Below are 18,918 nucleotides of genomic sequence, written 5' to 3' on the forward strand. Positions count from 1 at the left end.
AAAAAAAAAAAAGCCAAAAAACGTGCCACAAACGGGCTTCCAATGTATATAAATGCACATGCAGATCCACACTCTGAATACAGGGTTTGCAGTGTAAAGGAGTTCTTATGGAACGTGCTTTTGGTTCATGACAGTGTACACGAATACAAAATATTGGGCACCCTCATGACAAAATTTCCAGTAATCTGTCATACTATTAAATGTCTTTAGCATCTTGTTAGTCTGCATTGCAATATACTCCAATCAGCCATAACATTATGACCACTGACAGCTAACATGAATAATATTATGTTTGACAATGACACATGATAGTGGGTGGGATATATTAGGCAGTATGTGAACATGTTGTCCCTGAAGTTGTGTTGAAAGCAGAAAAAATGGTCAAGTGTAAGGATTTGAGCGACTTTGACAAGGGACAAATTGTAATGGCTAGACGACTGGGTCAGAGAAACTCCAAAACTGCAGCTCCTGTGTGATGTTCCCAGTCTGTCGTTATCCAAGGAAGGAAAACCTGCAAACCGGTGACAGGGTCATGGGCAGCCAAGGCTCACAGATGTAGTCCGATCCAATAGGAGAACTACTGTAGCTCAAATTGCTGAAAAAGTTAATTCTGGTTTCTGATAGAAAGGTCTCATTTTGTTGTGTTTTGTGTGGGACTCCGTAGCTGCAGACTGGTCCTGGTGCCCCTGCAATGAGCATGTGAGCATCGGTATTGGACCACAGCGCAATAGAATGTCTTTTGTGTTGTTGACTTGGCCTCCAAACTCTCCAGATCTAATTCCAGTCCAACATCTGTCACATGTGCTGGAAAAACAAGTCTGATGCATGGAGTCCCCACTTCACAATTTACAGGAATTAAAGGATCTGCTACTGATGACTTGGGTCAGAGCTGTTTTGGCAAGAAAAGGGGGACCTACTCAATATTAAGTGGGTGGTCATAATGTTATGGCTGATCATTGTAGAGGTCTACATTGACGTACACTAACAAAATTAGATAAAGCCTTGATTACAGCAAAATTGTATTTATTTTGAATTGTACCGGGCAAGATAAAAAAAATAAAAAGCAAACATTTCAGCATGGCTTTGTAGATAAGTGATCCATTGTACATTTGCCAGGGTCAGCAGGATTAGCAGTTAATGCATGCTGGTATCTCTAACTGATGCTTAAGGCCATAGAGCAGATTCCTGACCTGATTGCAGTTTCACTTCTTGAAATTCTCCACCCTGCTCTTCAATTTTGGGTGTGTTCAAAAACAGTAATGACGTACACCAGTCTCTTTCTCTAAATATAGAGAAAGGCATTATATGGAGACCTGCATAGCAAGAAAGGTCAACATGTCCACAGCTGACAATATAAAGTTACTGCATGTGTATGAAGGGGTTGGGTGATTGTAGGTTCCATTGAACTCTGGATAACACTCATACTAGCATACATAGGCTCTGCCAGTGAGCCGTGTTCAGTGTTGTAAGGACATCAGACAACATAGGGATATGGCTACAGACATTTATAGGTTGTGTATTATACTAACATTTATAGGTAAAGTTGATCCAGGGAATATCCGATTGCCTCTCGGGGGATCGGGAAGGATTTTTGTTCCCCTACAGGAGCAATTTGGATCTTGCTTTGCTGGGTTTTTTTGCCTTCCTCTGGATCAATTGTGGGTGTAGGATTATAACTTGTTTTTTGGGGGTTTTTTTATGGTTGAACTGGATGGACTTTTTGTCTTTTTTTCAGCCAGACCAACTATGTAACTATACTTTTAAATTCAAGAATTTTGTTTCCAAACAGATTCGTGGTCTGCAAGAGGAGCTTGAGAATGGTCCTAAAGCACAACTTGCTCGTTTGCAGCAAGAAAATTCTATTCTAAGAGATGCACTAAATCAAGCAACCAGCCAAACTGAAAGCAAGTAGGTACTCTATATCGGCCTTTTTCAACCAGGGTGCCTGGGCACCCTGTGGAGCCTTCAGGTTTCTTCAGGGGTTCGTTGGCAAAATACCTAAAAATTGCCAAAAATTGTATATAAGCAATTTATGGCATTTTGATGTGCTCTTATATTTTTTTCTAGAAAAGTATGTATTTCTATAAAATCATTTACAAATAGTGTTTTACACAGAGTGCCAGGACACTGAAATTACAGAGAATTATAAAGGGAGATTGCAGCAGCAATCCATTCCCATTCATTTCTTTCTAATTGAAAGTCTTTAGAAAGCCACAGAGAGAAAAGCAAAGGGATAGGAAGGGAGATAAGCCTCTTATCTGACTCATTCAGCTGTGCATGTTATCTGTGCTTCAGCTACTGAACTTTGTAAAGAATAGGATTGTTTCAGCAAAGCAGTAATATTAGCCTGGTAAATGTCAAATGGTGCTTAGAGCCCCACCTGCTGGTTGGGTGAGAGAAATACTACATTTATGTGTAGTATTCAATAGTTATTAGGCAAGCCTAAAAAAAAAAATTATTTTCTTTAAATGATAGTCACTTTAACTAGTCATAGGTGGAAGGAGAGAAAGTCGTTTGATTCCTCCCACAGTGCTATTGTGTTCTGCCGGTGGGGGGGTGAAATACTATAATTACTTCGATCAGCAAAAGCCGCCAGCAGTGCTCGTATATGCAAAATCCGACAGGCTGGTTGTACCCAAGACGATCTATGAATTGGCTATGGGTAGGCTTGATTGTTCAACATTTCATCACTTTCACACCTCCAAATCATGTAGTGTTTCCATTTTTTTGTATCTATCAGTACAATTTTCTTTTACAATGGCTGCATCCTTTATAATTCTGCCTTGTTTTAGGAGGTTTTCTTTTTTTTCTGAGTTGAGATAGAAAGTTAACAATTCGGGGTAAAATGGTGGCATCTGATTTTTCCATTTGTCCTTATCTTATTACAGTTATGCTCAAAAGTTTGCATACCCTGGCAGAAATTGTGAAATTTTGGCATTGATATTGAAAATATGACTGATCATGCCAAAAATGCTCTTTTATTGAAGGATGATGATCATATGAAGCCAGTTATTAAATAGTTGTTTAGCTCCTTTTTAAATCATAATGATAACCGAAATCACCCAAATGGCCATGATCAAAAGTTTTTATCCCCTGGAATGTTTGGCCTTGGTACAGACACACAAGGTGACACACACGGGTTAAAATGCCAATTAGAGGTTAATGTTCCTCATCTGTGGCTTTTTAAATTGCAATTAGTGTCAGTGTATAAATAGTCAATTAATTTGTTAGCTCTTACGTGGAAGCACTGACTAGGCTAGATACTGAGCCATGGGGATCAGAAAAGAACTCTCAAAAGTCCTGCGTAACAAGGTAATGGAACTTTATAAAGATGGAAAAGGACATAAAAAGATGTCCAAAGCCTTGATCATGGCCATTTGGGTGATTTCTGTTATCCATTATGATTTAAAAAGGAGCCAAACAAATATTTGATAATAAATGGCTTCATATGATCATAATCCTTCAATAAAAGAGCATTTTTGGCATTATAAGTCATATTTTCAATATCAATGCCAAAATTTCACAATATCTGCCAGGGTATGTAAACACAATTGTATTTTCTCTTTAGTCTCAACTTAGATTTTATGCTCATGGTTGCAGCAAAATCATCTGTTTTGAATTTTTGGTGTATAAGGCCAACGCATTGTCCTGCCTTGCTGGTTATTTAAAAGTCCTAGATCAGCCTTTCTTAACTAGGGTGCCTTGGGGTTTCTTCAGGGGTGACTTGGCAAAATGTCTAAAAATTGCTCAAAACGTGTATACAATCCAGTGGGTGGAACAAGCCTGCCTTTTAGTTACACAAAGTCAGAGGTTTTCATTGTGCACCATTACGACCTTCTAGTCGATGGCCTGACAACCAGTGACATCATCAGTCGATAAGGAGGGTATTAGCTGCCTGCACAGCATCCTAGTTTGACCCTCCCCTGCCCCTCTCCATCAGTGCTGGGGTCACATTAGCTCAGTGATGGAGAAAAACTGAGGGAGAAGAGAAACATTGAAATACTAGTCAGTGCTAGTGTGCAAAAGTGTATTTTCTTTGCAAGAATAAATCACCTCTAATGTTGGGTGTTCTACACGTGTGGATGTTGCTGCGTTATATAAAACTATTAGAATAGTTTTTCACATTTTATAATAGGGTGCCCATTTAAAATTATGGACAGCCTAGAGACTCTAGAGGCAACCCATGTTAAAATGGGGTGCCTCAAGACTGTCCATAATTTTAAAGGGTGCCTCTGGACTGTCAATAATTTTAAAAGGTGCCTTGAGTGAAAAAAGGTTGAGAAACACTGATCTAGATGAATGGCGTTAATGTAATACAATAAATGTAATTCTAGTGTATTAATAAAAGTAGGCAGTTATTTTCAAATTTACATAAAAGCATGGCATAAACTCATTCCTGTCCAACCCGTCCTCTTATTTGCATTCCCCAGTGGAAAGACCTTTTTGCAGATTGGCTACCTGGCCCTAGACACTATCCATCTTTTCTCCATTCATTTCTCATATATTCATTGATGTGCTTGTCTAGATCATTTCCACTCTGCAGACAATCCAGAGTCTTGGCTTTGCAGTCATTTTGGTGATTTGAACTGTTGAACTATAAGACACACCTCCAAAATGATCAAAGACAAAAAGGTGCGGCGCTAGAACCACAAGTGGATACAGTCTTATATATACCCATATATAAAATGCACAAATCACATATACATGATAAATAAAGTGACAAAAGCGCAAATACACAATAATATGCATCAAAAGTGTAACGGGTGATATTCGTGAACACTCAATAGTGCCAGATATCTATTCACATTTGTAGTCTTAAAAGTTCAAAAAGGTGCTTAAATGTGAAGATCCATCTGAAAAGATCTCAGGTAGGTGATCTATATATCATCCAGGTGATGTGCCATGAATATGTTAAGATTACGCACTCACCAGATGCGCAACCGTAATGCGCATATATTAGGTTGTCTGCCGGAGGTCCCCTTAAGGATAAGATCAGCCTGGTCTGGTCTGGTCAGAGAGAGATGTATATCCCCTTCCCCTGGGTGGTCTGCAGCACCTCAAGCCGTCCTACAGAGTGGGCTCTGCTGGCAGGGTGACACACCGGAGGCCTCGCTCCTCGGTCCCCTCTCCTCCCTCACTCAACGCCGCAGTCAGTCCGAGCCCAGGCAGTACACACAAGCGCGCACCCGGCTGCCCCCCTCACCGGACGTGCACACGCTCCAAGCACAGGGACACTTGGCTGATCTTATCCTTAAGGGGACCTCCGGCAGACAACCTTATACATGCGCATTACGGTTGCGCATCTGGTGAGTGCGTAATCTTAACATATTCACGGCACATCACCTGGATGATATATAGATCACCTACCTGAGATCTTTTCAGATGGATCTTCACATTTAAGCACCTTTTTGAACTTTTAAGACTACAAATGTGAATAGATATCTGGCACTATTGAGTGTTCACTAATATCACCCGTTACACTTTTGATGCATATTATTGTGTATTTGCACTTTTTTCACTTTATTTATCACGTATATGTGATTTGTGCATCTTCTATATGGGAGTATATAAGACTGTATTCACTTGTGGTTCTAGCTGCACCTTTTTGTCTTTGATCGTTTTGGAGGTTTTTTGGTTTGCCTTTTCGGCGCATTGGCTGCTTGTGATTATTTAGCGCTCACTTATCTTATTTCATATATAAGGCACACCTATCTACATACTGAATGCCCAGTAATAAGCCGTGTATGTGTAATCAAAAAGAAGGATGAATAGTAACCTCCAGTACTTTTAGGCAGAATGCTGAGCTGGCTAAGCTTCGTCAGGAGTGCGGCAAATTGTCCAAAGAGCTCACCGAGAAGTCCGACGCTCTGCAGCAGGAAGAGCAGCGGAGGAAGAGCCTGGATGGAAAAGTCTCTGTGTATGAGAAACAGGTCTCCCAGCTGCAGGTAAGAAATATATAGAGTTGTATATTTACAGGATATATTACTTTATTGTAAAACAGAACTTCACAGTATACATGTTTTCAGGACCACAAACCAGTCTTTAGAAAGATTGAAAGGGGATTTTTTTGTTCACACCAGATCCCAGTAATTATGTGAACTGCCTGGTGTCTATTGTGTACCAGTGGTGAGGTATGGTGATGGGCAGTGCCATGTTTATGTGCATCACACTGTTTACATTTTTTTGTTTTTCTTTTCTTTATTGAAGTGTCACAAATTGAAACCTCACATGTTTTAACAACTATAAAATAAAACAATTTCTAAAAAATGTTTTCGCCTCTTTTAAGCACTTAAAGTGGTTTTAAAGACTGAAGGTTTTTACCTTTAATGTAATCTATGCATTAAGGCAGGGGTGTCATACTTAATTTCATTGCGGACCGCATAAGCATGATGGTTGTCCTCAAAGGGCCAGTTGCATCTGTAAGACTGGATGTCCAGAGCACCCACCCCCCCACATCAGATGTCAAGAACCCCCCCACGGTCCCTTACATCACAGTGCACCTCTTTTATCTTGTACTGCTGCAAAAAAGAAGCTGGGGGTGGAGCTGGGAAGCAGAAAGTGCAGCGTCAGCTGCTGGAGTCTGCTGAATGCTGAGACTAGGGAGGCAGAGATGAGGGGTGCTGCAACTGCACAGAGAGGTGCAGGATCTGTTGGAGGAGTTCTGTCCTCTCTACTGCTGACTGCGAGGATGGAAGGGGGGATGGAGCACAGACTAGCCTGTCTGCAGCTGCATGGAGAAGCACAGGATCTGGTGGAGGAGATCTGTCCTCCTCTCTGCTGCCAATTGCTGAGACAAGGTGGGGCAGAGACCAGGGATTTTGCTGTAGCTGCAGGAGAGGTACAAGGGCCACATGAAATGGCCTGGCAGGCCAGATTCGGCCTGTGGGCTTTGTGCTTGACACATATTATTATTATTATTATACAGTATTTATAAAGCGCCAACAGTTCGCTCAGCGCTGTACATTATAAAGGGGGACAGAACATGTGATAGAACAATAACAATACAATGCAAAAGATGAGGCATTGCATTAAGGCACGGATGTCAAACTGGTGGCCCTCCAGCTGTTGCCAAACTACAAGTCCCATGAGGCATTGCAAGATTGACAGTTACAAGCATGACTCACAAAGGCAGAAGCATGATGGGGCTTGTAGTATCGCAACAGCAGGAGGGCCACCAGTTTGACACCCCTGCATTAAGGTATAAAACCTTCGGCATGGAGCTCCCCCCATCCCACCCTTAAACTTAGTTGAGCCCAATCTCGGACCAGCGCTGTGTGTGAGGGCTCTCTGCTCTAGTGATAGACTAAGACTCAGCAGTGGGTGCCATTGGCTTGGATTGGGCTACTCTGTGCAAAACCATTGCACAGAGCAGATAAGTATGACATGTTTGTTATTTTAAAGGGAAAAAACATTTATTACATTTATTTAGTAAAAACATACAATTACTTTAAAGACAGACTTTTTTGAGGTGTGTTCCAGTACTCAGATCCTACCCCATTCCTCTTGCTCCTTGACCAAGCCCTAGCATGCCTCAATATACATCAGAGGAGGGGGTCATAGGTGGATGTTGCTGTTTGCTGCTTGTGCAATAAAGGTTTGCTGATTCAATGGGAAGTGGAGTGCAGCACTATTGTATTCATATCCTGGCAAAATGTGTGATTAAGTGCTGCGATGGCCACTGCGTCGCTCTCTTTCTGCTGCTGACATCTTTACCCTGGTCGTCATCTGGGTTTAGCATCTTTGGTCATCCTGACTGGCAGGACAAGGTTGACATAACTCCCATGCATACGCACATTCATCCTGGTACTTGACGCATACATGGCTCAGTGCTGGGAGACAGGTAAGCATTTTTTTTTTTTTTTTTTTGGAAGAGAGACATTCAGATTCCCTTCTGCAATAAATACCCACCTACCAGCAATGTTTTTAAATTGGAGTTTAGTTCCACTAAAGTAAGTAAACAGCATGGTGTTCTTACTCTTGCTGTTTTGCTGCGGCCAGGAATTGCTGTTTTCTTCCTGGGAAGAACGGAGGGCAGGATCAAAATGGCATTGTGTAACTATTATACATTTAAAGCTATATGATAAATATACGTGAAAGTGCAAGATTTTATGAAAATTTTTGTAATTTTACATTTCTGTTTCTTTAATGATGTACCTTTTTATATGAAGAGAAACATAAAAAAATTGATGCACTAAATCTTTGGTGTAAACTTCATGCAATAAATTTTGTTATAGAGTAAACTGTGCAACTGTAATAGAGCACACAAGTGGAATGTGTTATAGCGATTCTAAAGGTTAATTCTTTTATTTTGTTTTTGGGAAAATAGCAAACATGTCTATACTTACCTGCTATGTGGAGTGGTTTCGCACAGAGCAGCCTGGATCCTCCTTTTCTTGGGTCCCCCGCAGGCTCTCCTAGCCCCTCCTTCCTGTCAAGTGTCCCCACAGAAAGCAGCTTCCTATGGGGGCACCCACTGCTCGGTGTGTCCATTAGAGCCGTGGCTTGGCCCCACCCACTCTCTCCTCATTGGCTGACTCTGTGACAGCAGTGGAAGCCAATGGCTCCTGCTTGCTGTCTCAGCCAATGAGGAGGCAGAGACCCGGGACAGCCAAGGCTGTCGTTCACATTGCTGGATTGCGTTGAGGCTCAAGTAAGTATTGAGGGGGCTGAGGGCACTGCTTAGAATAGAACTTTACAACCACTTTAATTATGCACTTTTATCTGCTTAGATTTTTTGTTTTTTATTATTTCTGTTGTATGTAAACGAATGGGCAGTTATAAAATGTGTACCTGCAGCATTCAAAATTGATTGACTTTTCTGTCTGTGTTCATAAACACTGGTGATGTAGACTTTGGTATCATTTAGTTTAATATTGTGTATATGTTTTATATATTTATATTTCTACTCTGATTTATTCTTAGAGTTTACAACAAGAGAGTGAAACTACCTTACAAAAACGGTTGGAAGAAGTGAGTGAGGAGCTGCGGAAATCCCAGAACAGTTACAAAAATCTTCTGGCAGAGGCAGAAAAGGCCAAAGACGAACAGAAAAATCTGTCAGGTGAGCAGACATTCTTTAGGCTACATTCACATCGCTGCATTTTCAAATGAAATAAGCAAAAATGCCTGGTGCTCACAGTTAATGTCTCGGAGGGAGACGCCGATCCAAAAGAGCAGCAAACGTCCCACTATGTATATCTGCATCTCCTTCTCAACACCATGTATCAGTGCTCACTTGTCTTCGTTCCAATAGATAGTATTTTCCATAGACCATAAAGGGCACTGGCAGCATGCAGTTCTCTATTTATTGCAACAGAGTAGCAAAGGCTAAAACTTGTTTTAAGCTTTTTGCTACTTTGTTTTAATGAAGTGTTTTTTTTTTTCTGCCCCTTCTTGCCTCCTGGACATTCTTGTTTACCCGTGAGGCAGTTTGTAATAGTTGTAGGCCAATATGAATGTTTAGGAGGTGAGAGGGAGCAGGTAAGATTCAAGCCATCACAATGACCCAGGTTATATGTAAAACTGTGAGAACATGGGGGCTGCTGTAGGTATGTAATTATTTCCTCTATTTTTTTTTTTTTTGCTAAAGCTGGTACATGTAAATAGTTTAAGATTTAAAAGCCTACTTTTATTTTTTTTAGTTTCAGTGCTAGGGACGGTACTTACAGTCAATTCAAAGTGTCCCTTGTGCTGTTGGTTGCAGTTTTTTTTTTAAATCCTCTGCCCTGTGATCTACCTCCGCAGTTGATGCTGTACTATAGCTTTCACTAATTAATAGCAATCTATTAATGAAGGAGGGGTGGATGAATGAAAGGTCCGCCTCCTTCATTCAAAAATCGCTTTTTATTAACAGAAGTACATAGCTATAGGACCGCTTTTATGAGTGGATGAGGGGGGTAGAGTGGGTAGGCATAGTTAGCACTCATGAAAGGTCCCTTAGCTTGTATTATCCACCTGCAGCACCAGAAGATTAAAGCTGCAGGGGTGGGGGATTGGAAGAAAGATAATTTCAACTAAAAACACAGTCAGCAGCACAAGGGACAGTTTGCATTGATTGTAAGCACTTATGCTGAGTAAAAAAAAAATGTTTTGAAAAAATTTGGGCTTTAGTTAAAAAGTGTTTTACTTAGTACATACTACTTTTATATTAGATGTTGAATGCTTGTCACTGTTTTTTGTGAATGTTTCGATTTACTGTACATTCAAACCTATCTTTATACAGAATGATTCAAACAAAAAACAATGCGTTTGGGTGTAATAACTGTGCCTGTTCTTTGCATAACTGGGAAATTGATTAGATTAGGCTGGTGTTCCTTAATCTATGTACTTAGAAAATTGCTTTGGGTATTGTTACATTATCAGGGTGTAGTATTGGGGTGTATTTTGTTAGTGCTTGTGATTCACAATGAGAGCATGAGGCTCAGAGTACATATTGTATTTTATTCACCACATTGTACCGAGTCTTGATCACCATCAATGACACATTAATATTAGAACCTCTATTTTCTCCATCCACAACACTGGGAATCTACCTTTCCCCCAATCACTCTCACATCCATCAAGTAACAAAATAGATCTACCCCCACTCTGGTGTCACTTTTTATTGGCTCAGCCTTCCTCCTTTTTATATCTTATGCAACTGAAAGCTTTAGGAATTGTTTTAGCATTTCAATGGCTGATGCTTGATTCAGTCGAGGTTGATGATTTTAGTCCTCGCTTTTGCTCTGAGAAACACATGGCAATTATTCATCCGTTCCTCCGAACCTAAAGGAAAAGCTAAATCCTCCTCTGTAAACCATGTGACTGTACTTACTTCCTCCTTACCCCCACTTCCCGTGTAATCTAATCCAGCAAAACTTTTGTAGTGCTTGGAAACCCCATTTGAATAAAAGTCTGAACTCTGTGTACCCCCTTTCAGGTAAATTTACTAATGTTTCCATTGTCCTCTACAAAAATTTCAGAAGATGCATGGTCATAGCCATACAAGCTCCCACCTTTTAATCCAGCATACTTTCTATGCTAGGGTTCTTCTAGAGCAGTGGTCTCCATACTGTGGCCCGGGGGCCAGAGTGGCCCTTTGCTCCCCTTTATCTGGCCCTTGCGGCACTATTCAACTTACTGACATGACACACACTTCCTCCCACTGATACCAACAATTGGGCACTATTCCTCCCACTGACACCAACAATTGGGCACTATTCCTCCCACTACTACTGATGGGGCAGCATTCCTCCCACTGACACCAATGTCAGGCCTCCCCTAAAGTCTGAAGGACCGTAAGCTGGCCCTTTGTTTAGAAAGCTTGGAGACCCCTGCTCTAGAGGTTGCTAGAAGTTCCTTGCACTATGGGGATATTGGATGACTGATCTTCTGTCTGTTCATCAACAAAAAAATGACAGGACACTGACCACCAGTGCAAGAGGGTCCACTGACCATTCATTTAGGTTCCTTCTCTCTCTGACATGCAATATAAACCAATCTGCCATAACATTATGATGACCCACCTAATATTGAGTGGTTCCTTCTTTGGCCGCCATAACAGCCATGATCCATCATGGCATGGATGCCATTAGACCTCTGAAGATATATTGTGGTATATGGCACCAAGCCGTCAGTAACAGATCCTGTAAGCCTTGTAAGTTGCAAGGTGGGGCTTCCATGGATCAGACCTGTTTTTCCAGCACATCTCACAGATACTTGATAGATTGAGATCTGGAGAATATAGAGGCCAAGTCAACACCTCAAACTCGTTATGTTCCTCAAACCATTCTTGAACGATTTTTTCAGTGTGGCTGTGGCAATATCCTGCCACCTCCAACAGGTAATACTGTTTCCATGAAGGCGTGTACTTGGTCAGCAATAATGTTTAGGTAGGTGGTATGTGTCAAAGTACCGTCCACCTGAATTTGCAGGACCAAGGTTTTCTAGCAGAATATTGCCTAAAGCAACACACTGCCTCCACTAGCTTGCCTACGTCCCATACTGCATTCTGGTGCCTTCTCTTCCCCAGATAAATGACACACGCACCCGGCCATCCACATGATGTAAACAAAAACCTAATTCATCAGACCAGGCCACCTTCTTCCATTGCTCCATGGTTCAGTTCTGATGCTCACATGCCCATTGTAGGCGCTTTTGGCTGTGGACACTGGTCAGCATGGGCACCCTGACCAGTCTACGGCTACACAGCCCTATACACATCAAACTGCAGTGCCCATTTTTCTGCTTTTAACAAATCAAATTCATGGACACCTTGATTGTTTGCTAATATATCCCACTGAGTTTTAGATGCCAATATAACAAGATAATCCGTGTTATTCGCTTTACCTGTCGGTGATCTTAACGTCATGGCTGACTGGTGTAAAGAAGCACAACATTGATAACCAGTAGAGGGTGTCACTTCTCTGCTGACCACTGTGCTTCTTCTATAGCTATTATTTATAATAATTTAATTTGATAAATATTAGTAAAAATAATTGTGTAATATAGTTCACAGTGATGCTAAAATTGATCTGCTCTGGTTTTTACAATGCCACATCCTTTATTCCTTTATTTTATATCTACAGCTCACTTATGCTAATATACCATGAGCTGAATTCAATTATTTATAGGGTTCCCTGAGAGATTACAATTATTTCAAGGATTCCTCTGGGGTAAAAAGGTTGAGTAACAATTCTATTCTAATAATATTATGGTTTTACATAGTGTGAACTGCCAGCAACATGGGAATTTTTGTGATGCATTGATTAGTAGGCATTACTGCAGTCTGCAACATGACCTCTGTCTTAAGAACTCTTGTTGGGAGTTTACTAGTGTTCCTGGTGGAGGAGATTAATAGCTTGAAGTGAAACCAAGGTTTAGCTTTTCTAGAACTTTCTTTCACTCCACAACATTAGGATGTTGTCAAGCCCTGGCATAGTTATATGGTGATATTTTTCTTTCTTCCTTCTTTTGATGCTTTTCTGAAGCTTAGAGAGATCACCATATTTCTTTAGAAAACAGGTGTATGGAGTGAATTTGAAAAAAAAAAATAGAGGTGAGTTTGGGAATCTGGATCTCATTTATTTCTGTCTTTTTAAATAGATCTTCAGACTAAACTGATGTCATATGAAAATGAAGGAAAGCAGAAATCAGAGGAAGTGGACAGACTAAACCAAAAACTTAAAGAGGTCTCTGGTGAGAACACCCAGTTTTTGGAGAGGATAAAATCCATTGAAGCTCTTCTGGAAGCAGGACAGAGTAAAGACACAGAGGCAAACAAGCAGATACAGGTTTGTGAACACTTTCTAAAATCTGTAACTAGGAATAAGCATTAGGAGATTCTACCTTGTGTTCAAGGGTTTCATTTGTATTTTTTTTAATTTTAAAGGTTACATATACAGTAGTTGCAATGTTACTTTTTCTTCTGTCTTGCAGGAAACTAAAGAATCTGAGCTTGCACAGTTACATTCCAAGCTTCAAGAAAAAGATACTCAAATTTCCTTACTGGAAAAGGAGACAGCTGAACTGAAGGAAACAATCGAACAACAAAAAAATAAAAATAATGTGAGTTTTTTTTGTCATACAGGAAGGTTAAAGTATGAACACAGAGACCAGAAAAACATATTGTAGCAAATGGGTGGAGTGCCAAATGAATTGTATATAGGACTCTCATAGTTCTCATCCCATGTAATGGCAAAAAAGAAAAGGTAAACATGAAAAGGGGGACTTTAAATATGCCTCTGAGAGTCACACCAACACAATGTCATGTAATAGAAACACTCTTTATTACAAATACTACTAAAAAAAAGTCAAATATTTGACCACCATAGAAATAAGAGAAATAAATATACAACTGGAAATAACTCCGGTAATCACAGTGATATGATCCAAACCAGGGGCTGACTGACAACTCATGGGGATGGGTAGAGACCTGGCAATTACAGATGGACCTGGGGTGGGTAGAGACATGGCAATTACAGGTGGACCTGAGGTGGGTAGAGACATGGCAATTACAGGTGGACCTGGGGTTGGAGGAGACATGGCACTAACAGGAGGACCTGATATGGGTCAGGATGAACCACAACTGCCAGGGTTGGACTGACAACTCATGGGGCCCCCGGGCAATAGGGGATCATGGGGCCCCTGTATCCTTGCCCAAACTCGAAAAAGCCTATGAAAAAGGTACCAGGGGCATCTCATGGGGTCCCCTACTGACCCCGGGCCCTCGGGCAGTGCTTGAGTTTCCAAATGGTCAGTCCGCCCCTGATCCAAACCCTCCAATTTCACAAGTTCTTCAGTATGTTGTAGGTCTACGTGTTTCATGGGATCCCTTGTTTCATCAGGAATATGTTATTATGGTCCTGTTGAAGCACTGGATCCTGTGAAATGCGTAGACCTACGACCTACTGAAGAACTTGTGACATTGGTGGGATCGGACCATATCACTGTGATTTACAGAGTTCTTTCCATTTGTATATTTATTTCTCTTATTTCTATGTTGGTCATATATTTGACTTTTTAGCAGTATTTGTAATAGTGTTTCTATTACATAACATTGTGTTGGTGTGACTGTCAGAAGCATATTTACAGTCCCCCTTTTCATGTCTACCTATTTTTCGCTTTGAGCACAGACATAACAGGGCTTGGTTAAGGATAAGGTGAGTTAAAATTATGCCCTGTATATTTGGGATATCATTGCCTACCAAATAAAAGGACCTATTTTTTCTGCATTTCTATTTTGTTCATCGACTAAATGGGAATATAGTTACATTCTGGTGTAATTATCTGCCTGGGAGGCACAGATGCAGCATATAGCCTGCTGCCAGGAGCCTGTAAAAATCAGTGACAGGCTGAAATGTGCAGCAGCTGCACACTGGTATATGCACATTGGAGGAGCATTCTTGTACAGGGACATATGCACTGCCCTGAAAGCAGTCTATTTACAGCAAAGCGTATACACCCCTGTACGCAAGTACCATTAGCATGTGTGTATGTTGGCACACAGCCACTGCGTATTTCAGCTTGTCATTGACTTTGATAAGTTGCTGGCAGGACCTGTATGCTGCACCTGTGACTCTTGAGCAGAAAATTAGGCTCAGATGTATGCTGGACTTCTGTCTTGCTGTACTACCCTCTTATGGCTCGGTGCATGAAGCCTTGAACAAAATCTTTCACTTTGTCTAGTCGTGGCAAAGTAACAATTTGTCTTTTATATCTCGGTGCAAAATTGTTGCTGATCATGTGAACAGGTGTCAGGTCCAGAAATAAGTCAAATGCAACATGCTTTCAGTTGTGTTGGAGTTGCTTTTGCATTCCCATTGTCTGTTTGTTTTCTAAATGCAAAAATAAAAAATATACAATGTTTTAGGTGACAGTATATACAGAGCGAAATAGAGCAAAATGGTAAAGCAAGACATTTCTGATGCAGGCGGTAACTTTGTATTATAGATAAGTGAAAGTGAGCGCTTTCCCAATAAGCCGCTGTACACTCAAGATAACCAACAAAATTCTTGTACAAATATGAGATAAAACAGTGCAGCGCTAATAAGTATAAAAATTATAGCAAAAACAATAGCATATATCCAAATGATAAAAGTAAAATATTGGGGTAATTATAATAAGATCTGTAAGCAAAGTCTGTTGTGAAAGCAGATTACTAGTAATGAAGCAGATCGTCCCACAGTTTCAAACCGGTGTTGGAATCTGAAGTGAATATGAGAAATGCACACTCACCAGACGTGCACTATGAAAGTGCAAAGTAACTATCCTTGTATCAACACGTGGTCATCTGGGCTGTAAAGATGGAACAGGCTCCCTCTCGGGATGAAAGGATCCAGGGACTTTGTTGTTGATGATCTAGGAGTGTCCAGAGTTCCCCTTAAGGGATGAATGGGTGCAGCTCTCACAGAATGACAAAAGGCTCCCTCTCTGGATACACAGGGTACTGGGCGTCTGTAGATTGTCCCTCGGCTTGCAGGTCAATTTTTCTTCTTCTCGAGCTTGTAAGGAAACCGCTATCAACTCTCACCCGCTGAACAGCACTCATAGAGGAGGTACAGGACACACACCGGGTGATAGGACGGGACAGGCAGCCAAGTCCACACAGTCAGGCGACACTTCACCGGACCATCCACTCATACAATTCATCAATCCGACCGCAACGTCAGCATCACACTCCCGCACTGCTGTGTGGCAGAATACCGCCCAGGCCTGGGTATTCTGCCACACAGCAGTGCGAGAGTGTGATGGTGACGTTGCGGTCGGATTGATGAATTGTATGAGTGGATGGTCCGGGGAAGTGTCGCCTGGCTGTGTGGACTTGGCTGCCTGTCCCGTCCTATCACCCGGTGTGTGTCCTGTACCTCCTCCATGAGCGCTCTTTAGTGGGTGAGAGTTGATAGAGGTTTCCTTACAAACTCGAGAAGAAGAAAAAATTGACCTGCAAGCCGAGGGACAATCTACAGACGCCCAGTACCCTGTGTATCCAGAGAGGGAGCCTCCTGTCCTTATTCTGTGAGAGCTGCACCCATTCATCCCTTAAGGGGAACAATGGACACTCCTAGATCAACAAAAAAAAGTCCCTGGATCCTTTCATCCCGAGAGGGAGCCTGTTCCATCTTTACAGCCCAGATGACCACGTGTTGATACCAGGATATTTACTTTGCACTTTCATAGTGCACGTCTGGTGAGTGCGCATTTCTCATATTCACTTCAGATTCCAACACCGGTTTGAAACTGTGGGACGATCTGCTTCATTACTAGTAATCTGCTTTCACAACAGACTTTGCTTGCATATCTTATTATAATTACCCCAATATTTTACTTTTATCATTTGGATATATGCTATTGTTTTTGCTATAATTTTTATACTTATTAGCGCTGCACTGTTTTATCTCATATTGGTAACTTTGTATTGTAGCCAGGCTTTGGACAGCTGCCTGACACATTTTAAGTTTTTTTTTGTCAGGCATGTTGAAAATTAAACGTTTGACTGATCTTGTTCCAGAAAGGTTCTTATGCAATCTTCCCGCCATTGCTTCATATTGTACATCTGTCAAAAATGATGTGAGCTTTTCAAAATCTTATCCTGGAGAAGATAGTGCTTCCTGAAAGGGCTGGTCATATTTGACAGTGAAATTGATTACATACACATGAGGATTGGGCTGCCCTGCTTGAATTCAACTTTGGCAGCATGATCTTTCATGGCTGATTCCAGAGGTTTAACTGATCATTGTGAAACTATAACTTGTAGGATCTTCGAGAAAAGAATTGGCAGGCTATGGATGCTTTGGGTCTGGCGGAAAAAAAATGTGAAGCGAAAGTAAATTCAGAGAAGAAAGCAAAGGTAAAATCTACAGTGGGTGTTGGGAGGATGGCGGTTGGTCTATTATCAAATGGAGGAAAGAGAGAAATGACTTCAGCTAGATTATAAAATATAATTTAGGTGAAGGACAGAAGATCAATTGAAGAGTCATTACTGAATAAACTGGTTTGATACCATTGAAAGCATTGTACCATAGTTTGTTGGGGATCAGTAGGGAAAGTCTGAACAAAGAATTCCTAGGATCAACATCCAAGGATATGTGTTCTCTTATGTAAAGCCTAGTACACACAATGACGAATATGTACTAAAATAAACAAAAATCATTCGTTTTGGTATCGTACGAGAAAAATGTTCGCACTCTCGAAAGCTGTGTACTAATGATCAGATTATCAGACAATCGCTCCGAAAGTAGTGACTTTGTTTGATATTCTCATTGTGTGTTCGAGGATTAAGGAGGCCTCTACACATTCCATACGGAACACATAAGTCCATTTTATCTAGAAACAATGAGATAGTAGAAGGAGCGGGTAAATCCATTTATGCAGGATGGCTTTCCTTGCCACAAGAGAGTGAGCAGTTGTTTGCCAGCACAACATTCTTTAATGTTTGGCTCCGCGTTCTGAGTGTCTTGTGTAAGTTTCCTAGTAGAACATATGGTCAATGTGTAGAATCCCCCAAAGAGGAGTGCTGAGAATCCTTAATTCACTCCTGTTCTGCTCCCCTTTGTGATGAGCCAGCTACTGTTGCGTTGATATTAGTGGGCCCAGACTGAGAACTGTAAATTTCTTTGGTCCTTGGTTTGAAAGAGAATTCTGGGTATTTGGAATGTGAGCTGAAATATTTGTTTTAAATCTTTGAGATAAGTCCTCCAATGTAGAATAGTCTATATTAAAACTTAAAGTAGAGCAGAAAAACGGCAGACGGAGAAATCTGCCTATTATTGAATATGTTGATGTTAGCCACTTGCCTGATGAAATACCGTGACCAGTTGGGAGTTTTTGCAACGCCCTTTTAATCAGATGGATATTTCCTGTATAGTGTTTGAGAGGCTGACTGAAGTGGGATGGAGTCCACAAAAGAAGGAACTACACTGCTTTTGTAACAAACTGGGTACGTTCACCTTTTGAGGTTCTTGTACTCATCCTTCAAGTAGGTCAGAAGTGACTCCAGGTCAGGAACAATACTTCTGCTCATTGGGATTGTTATAACTTCTCATCAGGTGTATTTTGCAAAAATTACCTTTCTGTTTTAGAGTGGAGTTTGGATCTAAGGGTTTTGATAAGGAGCTAATAAAAAAAAAAATATATAACACAGTTGTGTTCAAAATAATAGCAGTCAGACATCACTAACCTGATCAATCACTGTTTTTGGTAGAAATTATATTTCTACATGGCAAATAATTTACTAGCAGGTGTAGTAAAGCAATAGAAATCCAACAGACCCAACAGTCATGACATGCATGCTGTTGATTCTGTGTAATTGAATAACTAATTGAAAGGGGCATGTTCAAAATAATAGCAGTGTGGAGTCCTATTAGTGAGGTCATTCATTCTTTGAAAAACAGGTGGCAATTATTGCCCTTATTTAAGGAAGGAAGGCAGCAAATGTTGTAC

General features: G+C 40.9%; 1 protein-coding gene across 4 annotated transcripts in view; it reads left to right on the forward strand.

Moving 5' to 3' along the window:
* Positions 1 to 18,918, forward strand: part of RRBP1 (ribosome binding protein 1) — a 116,054-nt gene that overhangs the window by 68,640 nt on the left and 28,496 nt on the right. For 3 of the 4 annotated variants that reach the window (XM_089686518.1, XM_089686521.1, XM_089686519.1), the window contains exons 6-11: positions 1,790 to 1,908; positions 5,792 to 5,945; positions 8,923 to 9,061; positions 13,084 to 13,271; positions 13,417 to 13,545; positions 17,234 to 17,326. In XM_089686518.1, the coding sequence (XP_089542644.1) occupies positions 1,790 to 1,908; positions 5,792 to 5,945; positions 8,923 to 9,061; positions 13,084 to 13,271; positions 13,417 to 13,545; positions 17,234 to 17,326 (822 nt within the window). The remainder of the gene's footprint in view (positions 1 to 1,789; positions 1,909 to 5,791; positions 5,946 to 8,922; positions 9,062 to 13,083; positions 13,272 to 13,416; positions 13,546 to 17,233; positions 17,327 to 18,918) is intronic. The other variant, XM_089686520.1, reaches the window with a different exon arrangement.

Source organism: Staurois parvus, unplaced genomic scaffold (assembly GCF_062004578.1).
Source record: "Staurois parvus isolate SC_StPar_1 unplaced genomic scaffold, SC_StPar_1.0 ptg000401l, whole genome shotgun sequence".
Classification (NCBI taxonomy): domain Eukaryota; kingdom Metazoa; phylum Chordata; class Amphibia; order Anura; family Ranidae; genus Staurois; species Staurois parvus.